This window comes from Leopardus geoffroyi, chromosome D1 (assembly GCF_018350155.1).
Source record: "Leopardus geoffroyi isolate Oge1 chromosome D1, O.geoffroyi_Oge1_pat1.0, whole genome shotgun sequence".
NCBI lineage: Eukaryota > Metazoa > Chordata > Mammalia > Carnivora > Felidae > Leopardus > Leopardus geoffroyi.
In genome coordinates this window covers 102,855,558-102,863,931 of record NC_059329.1, presented here as the reverse complement: position 1 = coordinate 102,863,931, position 8,374 = coordinate 102,855,558, and the positions used below count along the sequence as shown (strand labels likewise).

The 8,374-nt window shown below is 45.4% G+C and overlaps 1 protein-coding gene across 1 annotated transcript; it reads left to right on the top strand.

Moving 5' to 3' along the window:
* The first annotated feature begins 34 nt into the window (after positions 1-34).
* MED19 (mediator complex subunit 19) lies at positions 35-8,341 on the top strand. The gene is made up of 5 exons (XM_045485314.1): positions 35-310; positions 5,737-5,993; positions 6,160-6,256; positions 6,575-6,669; positions 6,858-8,341. Exons 1-5 carry the CDS (start codon positions 43-45, stop codon positions 6,924-6,926), a joined length of 786 nt encoding a protein of 261 aa, XP_045341270.1. The 5' UTR covers positions 35-42; the 3' UTR covers positions 6,927-8,341.
* Positions 8,342-8,374: the final 33 nt, after the last annotated feature.

Below are 8,374 nucleotides of genomic sequence, written 5' to 3'. Positions count from 1 at the left end.
GCTCCTGAGGAAGGGGGCGGGACACCGTGAAAGGATTGTCCAATGAAAACTACCGACGCCAGACACCGGGACAGGGCCGGGGTGGAGGAGACGATGGAGAATTTCTCGGCGCTGTTCGGAGCTCAGGCTGACCCACCACCGCCCCCAACCGCACTCGGCTTCGGACCAGGGAAGCCACCACCTCCGCCTCCGCCTCCTCCGGGCGGGGGCCCCGGCACGGCCCCGCAGCCCACCTCGGCCACGGCCCCGCCCGGCGCCGACAAGTCAGCGGCTGGTTGTGGTCCCTTCTACCTAATGCGGGAGCTGCCAGGTGAGTACTAGGCCCGGCCGAAAGCAGCCAATCAGATCATAGTGAGGAGATGATGGGCGTGGCTCTCAGCCGGCTGGCGAAGGTGTTAGGTAACCTAGGCAACGCGTGCCAGGACCTTGGCGCTCAAAGTGAGTCGGAAGGGGTCTGAGGATTCCCACCCCTTTGGATGAGTGACGTGAGTTTTTGGCAGGGATTGGGAGGTGGCAGAGAATAAATTTCCGTGACCTTCTTTCACACCATATCTGGCTCTGTCCCTGATACTGGTTCATGGTTGCCTAAAGATTACCCAGAATTTGAGTTTGGAACTCGACAGTCCTCATTTAACATCCCTGCAGACCTAAGGTTTTCCAAATCTGCCACAAACTTGCTGTTGGTTTGACGCATGTTGCTCTCCTACTCAGGGCCTCCACATTTCCTTATGTGTCCGAAGGAGCGATTAGAATTGAACCAAAAATTTGCTTTGCTGGAGCACCTGCTATGTACCAAGCACTGTTCTAAATGCGTTAAGGTTCAGCTGTGAATAGGGTTGACAAGATCTTTGCCTTTTCTGGAGTTTACATTTCAGAGGAGGAGGCACAGAGTACCCTAGATAAGGTCAGATAATGGTTAGTGCTAACAGGAAAAAAACTGGTAAAGAATTGAGGAGGCCGAACTACTTTAGCTAGAGTGATCAAAGAAGCCCTCTCTGAGTAGATAATTTCTGAGCTTAAATGTAAAGAGTCAGCCATGTGTGAGGGGGAGAGCTAAATCAAGATGCAAGAAACGAGGTCAGAAGCCCTGCTGTGAGGGAAAAGCTTGGAATATCTGAGAGTCAGAAGACCAGCTGGACTCCAGTGAAGGTTCAAGGGAAAGAGTTACAGGAGATGAAGGTGAGAAGGGCAGGCAGAGGACTTTGATCTGAAGTTCAGGGGGAGCCATTTTATTTGTTTGTTTTTTAGTACTTTCTATACCCAACATGGGGCTCAAACTCATGACCTGAGATCAAGAGTCGCATGCTCTACTGACTGAACCAGCCAGGCGCCCCTCAGGGGGAGCCATTTTAACACAGGAAAGTGACATGATCTAATTGTTTTAATCACTCAAGCTGCTACATTAAGAATGGAAAGTCAAGGTGGGGGAAAGTGGAGAAGTCAGTCAGAAGTTACTGCTTAGTAGTCCAGGAAAGAGACGACGGTTTGGACTAGGCAGTAGCAGTGGAGGAGAGAAGTGAACAGATAGATACAGGATAAATGTTAGGGGTGGAGCTTATAGGAACAAAGGATCGAATATAAAAGTAGAGAGGAGGGGCACCTGGGTGGCTCAGTCAGTAGAGGGTCCTGATGTCACGGTTTGTGGGTTCGAGCCCCTTCAGGCTCCACGCTGACAGTGCAGAGCCTGCTTGGGATTCTGTCTCCCTCTCTTTCTGCCCCTACTCCGCTCGTTCTTTCTCTCTCAACTAAAAACTAAAACTAATGATAATAATAAGAAGAAAATGTAAAAAAAAAAAAAAGTCTTTAATAAAAGTAGAGAAGAATTGAGAATACTTGTAAATCTCTGGCTTGAATAATTGGGTGGATGGTAGTGCTGAGACCAAGAAGGAACAAGTTTGAGAAGGTGGAAATCAAGAGTCATTTTGGACGTGTTCAATCTCCCAAGTGTCTTTTTTTTTAATGTTTATTTTTGAGAGAGAGTATGTATGTGCGTGAGTGGGGGAGGAACAGAGAGAGAGGGGGTCAGAGGATCTGAAGCAGTCTTGAAGTTGACAGCAGCCAGCGGATGTGGGGCCTGAATTCACTGTGAGATCATGACCTGAGCCGAAGCCGGATGCTCAACTGACTGAGCCACCCAGGTGCCTCTCCCAAGTTGCCTTTCAATTCCTCCCAAGTCCTACTGCTACATCAAGAGTTGAGAGAAATAATAATGCATATTGGTACAGTGCTTTGAAGTTCACAATGCAGTTAAATACGTATGTAATAGAGTTTAATACTTAGAATAGCCCTTTCAGGGCTCCCTGGGTGCCTCAGTCGGTTGAGCATCCAGCTCTTGGTTTTGGCTCAGGTCATGATCTCACAGTTCATGAGTTCTAGCCCTGCATCAGGCTGTCTGCTGTCGGCACAGAGCCTGCTTCGGATCCTCTGTCCCCTTCTCTGCACCTCCCCCGCTCGTGCTGTCAAAAATAAACATTTAAAAAAAAAAAAGCTCTTTGAGGGAGGCATTTTATAGCTGGAAAAAAAAATTGAAGCATAGAGAGATTGACTTTCCTTTGGTTAGTGGTTGATGTCTACCAGAAGTTTCTCCAACCTTATCTATTCTGATGGTACCTGTTTGTATCAGTCAGTTGATAGAGATATTGAATAGGTTTTGGGCAAATGCTGGGTATGTAGGAAGTGGGGTATGTGGTGAGAAGGGGAGAGAACTAATATGTCTAGTCCTTGCTTTTTTTAAAAAATGTTTTTGATGTTTATTTATTTTTGAGAGAGAGAGAGAGAGAGAGAGAGAGAGAGAGAGAGAGAAAATGAGTGGGGGAAGGGCAGAAAGAGAGGGAGACACAGAATCTGAAGCAGGCTCCAGGCTCTGAGCTGTCAGCACAGAGCCCGACATGGGGCTCAAACCCACAAAACAGGAGATCATGACCTGAGCTGAAGTCTGGCGCTTAACTGACTGAGCCACCCAGGCACCCCTAGTCCTTGCTTTTAAAGAGCTTATTTTACTTAGGAATATAAAATATGTGGTTTAAAGATAGTGTCTATATTACTTGTCAAGGCTAATCTCATTACTTTGTGGTCCTGCCTCACATACAACTAACAACTACACGATGGGGGGCTCTGGTTGGCTCAGTAGGTAGAACATGCAACCCCTGATTTTGGGGTTGTGAGTTCAAACCCCACGTTGGGGGTAGAGTTTGCTTTAAAAAAAAAAAAAAAAAAAAAAAAAAACAGAAACTACATGATGGTTTTAAAAATGTTTACTATCCAAAATGACAGAAAGAGTTGTCACTTGAGCCAGACCTGGAAAATTCATATTGTGAAGAAAACTAGAAAAGATGGTCTTATAATTATATCAGTATAAAAACAAATTTCCTAAAAGGAAACAAAATGAGCGTGTTTTTCAGGAGATGATGAGAGACTCATTTGGATGGATCAGAATTTGGCACAGGGGAGTAGTGGTTGATCACACCCCAAAGCTTACAGTAAGATATGTTTTATCGTGAGTGCCAAAGGAATTTGAGCTTTTTCCTTAGGGTAATAGTACATCATTGAGATTTTTGAACTGCGTAGTACTGCTTCTAAAAATATCTGGAGAATATGGGTGCCATGTATTGAAACAGAGAAACCATGAGTGAGGTGGGGAGTATTGAGAGTTTAAAAAGATGAATCTGGGGGCACCTTGCTGGCTCAGTCAGAAGAGCATCCAGGGGTGCCTGGGTGGCTCAGTTGGTTAAGCGTCAGACTTTGACCTAGGTCATGATGTCGCCATTCCCAAGTTCAAGCCCCACGTCAGGCTCTGTGCTGACGGCCCAGAGCCTGGATCCTCCTTCAAATTCTGTGTCTCCCTCTCTCTCTGCCCCTCCCCCACTCAACGCTCTGTCTCTCTCTCTCTCTCTCAAAAATAAATAAATGTTAAAAAAAAAAAATTAAAAAAGAAAAGCATCCAATTCTTGATGTTGGGGTTGTGAGTTCGAGGCCCACGTGGGGCATAGAGATTACTTAAAAATTTTCAAATCTTAAAAAAAATGTTTTTAATTCAAAATTAAAAAATGAATCTGCATGAAATTAACTAAGAGGAAGTTGGAAATGCAAGATTAGTTTTTAGGAGGGGAGTCAGGACTGGAGGGAGAGATTTACAAATCACCTTCGTGGAACTGACAGTCAAAACGGGAAGTTGGGTGGACGCATAAAGTGTTCCAGAAAAGCAGGAGTGCCTTCTCACCTCAACCTTGAGCATGACCACCTGGAAGAGGAGAGCCGACCAGGGCGGGTGGGGAAGCAGGGCACTCTTATGGCAGGAGGCAGTGCCTAGTTTTGAGGAGCAGTACTGTGGCACTGAGTCCCCTGCTGTTACAGTAGACCACTGCTGAAATGTTTGGCATGGAAAAGAAAAAAGGGAAGAAGGTAGGGCCTAGGGGTATGGAGGGGAAAATACCTTGCTCACTTAATAGTTACTGAGCACTGAAGGTGTGTACTGTGTTGGGCACCAGCGACACAGGTATGAACAGGAAAGACCTGGTCTCGGCCCTCAAGGGACTCCCGGTTCAGAGCCGGAGTTTTTCCAAGTGAATGATTATGAACAAGCCACTCTTGTCATTTGTATTCTTCGTGTTCCTCATAACTGTAGATGAAACTGTAGGCAGGCTAGACAGCTCCACCCTTGCCTCTAGATCCTTACTACATTACTAATAAGTTTCTATTCTTTGAAAAAGGTCGGCCGTGCAATATTTGTACTGATAGTGCCTTGCATCTATAGAATATACTTTTCAATGTTTTCATTTAAACCTTGAAAAAAATTAAGTGTGCTTAAGAGAGCTGTTACCCCACTCCAAAGATAAGAGGAAACTGAGGCATAGAGTATGACTAGGATGAGAATCCTGTTTGCTCAGCTGCTAATCAAACATTTCTTTTTTCTAGGCAAAGCATTATACTTTCATTAGGAAGAATAGAGACGGTGGTAACAAGTTAGGCAGCAGTAGCTTAAAAAAAACCCGTTTATTCCCTATGTAATTAGTGGTTCTTGCTATTAAAAAAAAAGAAAGGAAAAAAAAGGGTGCTTGACCAGAGACATTCAAGCCATTGGGTCATATTTGGCCCTTACCTTGCTTCTAGTTGAGCTCTGAGGTAACATCCTGCTGGTGTCAGCTTTTCTCGCTGTGAAAAGCACTCGGAACTGTGTTTAGCCTGGAGTAAGGAGCATGTAAGTTACTACTGCGGTGAGTCCAAGGAGGGGAGAGTGTCTCCTTCATTGGGGAAGAACAGTTTCCACGTGCCCTGTTTGGATTTTTGCCGATTTTTCTCCTTCCCATTCCAACCTACCCTACCATTCTACGGTAGTATATTTTTTAGTGTTTACTGTATGTTATTTCATTTTGCTGTTTTTTACTTTAAAAATAAATTTTAATCTTTGTAATGCTCACCTAAAAGATTCTTTACAGTCCTTCACTTTCCCTGTGGGGTTCTTAAAAAAATTCTTCAGGGCACCTGGGTGGCCCAGTCGGGTGGCCCGACTCTTGATTTCGGCTCAGGTCATGATCTCACGGTTTCGTGAATTCGAGCCCCACATCGGGCTCTGCACGCTGACCGTGCACGGTCAGCATGCACAGAACTTGCTTGAAATTCTCTCTCCCCCTCCCTCTCTGCCCCTCCCCTGCCCGCGTGCTCTCTCTCAAATAAATTAAAAAAAATTTCTCTTGGGACTGATTTTTTTGTTGTTGTTCTTCTCCCTGTGTCCTCTAGGTAGCACTGAGCTGACAGGCAGCACCAATCTGATCACACACTACAACCTGGAACATTCCTATAATAAATTCTGTGGGAAGAAGGTGAAGGAGAAGCTAAGTAACTTCCTGCCTGACCTGCCAGGGATGATTGATCTGCCCGGTTCCCATGATAACAGCAGCCTCCGCTCCCTCATTGAGAAGCCCCCTATTCTTGGTGGCTCTTTTAATCCTATCACAGGGACCATGCTGGCTGGCTTTCGCCTCCACACTGGCCCGGTGAGTCCCCTCCTGGGGAGGAAGAAGGCACATGGGGAGGCCTGAAAGGCATGGAGGTGGTTTTTCTGTCCAAGTCTGTTCCTTCATAACTTACTGAGCAGAACAGATGATGGGAGCAGGGGATCTCCTCCCTCCTCTCACCTGGACCTTCCTTTGGTTCCTTCAGTTGCCAGAGCAGTGTCGTCTGATGCATATTCAGCCTCCCAAGAAGAAGAATAAACACAAGCACAAACAGAGCCGTACCCAGGATCCTGTCCCCCCAGGTAAGAAGCAGTTCTGTTCAAAGCCAGAAAACCTGGATCTAGTTGGACCTTCCTCAGTTAAAAGGCCAGAGAGGTTCCTTACACAGCCCTGGACTCCCAGATTCTCCTGAAACTGATCTAAAGGTAATTAGTGTTCCTTGCAAGTAGGTCTCCTGGGCAAGTAAAAACCTGGAACCGTGCTTTAGCAGTGCCTCCCTATGCTTCCTGGTCGCTACAAGAACAGCAGTTGCCCTTGACTAGGTTTTCCTGTGGTCTTTTGAGTTCCTAGCAGTAAGGAATTTTGAGCTCTGCAGGTGATAAGCACATACTCTCCTACAGAAACGCCATCTGATTCTGATCACAAGAAGAAGAAAAAGAAAAAAGAGGAGGATCCTGAACGCAAGAGGAAGAAGAAAGAGAAGAAGAAAAAGAAGGTAGGGTAGGGGCCTGTTGCTGCAGCCCCCCGGAATCTCCCCACTTCACCCCGCCCCCAGTAGTCCTTCGCCTCAGCTTGGACCCAGGATTGAAAACCCAGGGCACATCGGTTTTTTCCTGTACAGCCCTGATCAAGGCCAAGGCTACTTCCTAGTTGTTCTTACCCTTCCTTCCTTGTCTTCCCCAGAACCGACACAGTCCAGACCACCCAGGCGTGGGCAGCTCTCAGGCCAGCAGCAGCAGCAGCCTCCGCTAACAGGGCTCTACCAGAATGGCTTTTCCTGCCTGACAAAAGCTGCCTTCCAGGCTCGGACACTGCCTTGGGAGCATCCCCTGCAACCGGGACAGAAGCCAGCTCCTGCTGTGCTTGACTGAGATTAACGCATTATATGACAGAAGGGCCATGCTTTTGTTAAGGCTCAGCCCGGTTGGCTTTCTCACGGACCTCTCTTCCTCTCCCAGGAAGCTTTCTTTTCATCTCTTTTGTGCAATTGGTCTGATTTAGGACATTGTCTCATTTGTTAGGGGTTTTCTTTTTTTTGAAAAAAAAATTTACATTTATCAAACTGGGTGAACTGTGGCTGCCTATTAAGAGGTAAGTGCCTTTCTGTGTGAGTCAGGGTTTAATCCAAGGCATTCAAAAATCAGAGCGAATTTGGGTCTTATCATTATGTTATCTCATTAGCAGGCAGGGAAACCACCAGAGTAAGATCTGGGAGCATGGTCACAAGTGAGGCAGAGCTTGCTAATACCTGTCTACAGCAGACGCATAACACTCTGCCCATAGTGTTGAGAACCAAGCACCTGGATGAGGCTCCATCTGAAGAGTTAATCCAGTTAAGTCTCAACTGTCTTCTGAGTCAATCTTGCATTGAAACAGAATCGCCAACTGAAAAAGCACCCACAGTCACCAGTGTAGTTCAACAAGGTTAATTCCTGGTCAAGCCTGTGATTTTTTTTTTTTTTTTTAAATAAACCTCTGGCAAGCAAAGGTTAAATGTTTTTCTCGTCTTCATAGGAGTCTTTGAACTGCCTCATTCCTTAATTAAGACAATTAAATTATTTGGCTGATTCGAAAACATTTCTAAGCTAAGACAGCAACAAAAAGGCAGCCTAAACCAGCAAAATGCAATAGAAAACCCAAGCTAATGTAATCTGACTTTAAATAAACTTGACACAGAAGAGTTAAAATCTGTTGCCATGAGCCAAGGTTGTTACTTAGATCAGTAGGTGGAAAACCACTCATTCAGCGAGTTTTAATCTAGGATATCAGAGCAAGAGTGTATATACTTAAGTCATGGACAGCGAAAATAATGGGTTCTGGTCAATTGCTGGAGATTTAGTATCTGAGGAGGCCTATTTAAAACTAGGGCACAGCCTTTTTGCTTCTGACAAACAGAAGAGACAAAGTGAGATACCAAATTAAAGTGCCAGCCATATCCATCCAGTCAGTCCGCCTCTAATAGGCTTTTTCATCCCTCAGTCATCCACTGTCTCACCTTTGGCTACATCCAAAAAGGGCTTTACTTTCCAGAACAAAATTCTGTATTAAAGAACTGTGGCAGTCAAGATTCTCTAAGCTTTGAAATGACCAGGAGTTTTGATGGTCACAAAAGACTTTTCAGGAATTTTTAAATTAAATCACCAAAATAAAAACAGGACCTGTCCTGTCACGTTTCAAGTAGTTATTTTCACTATAGTCCT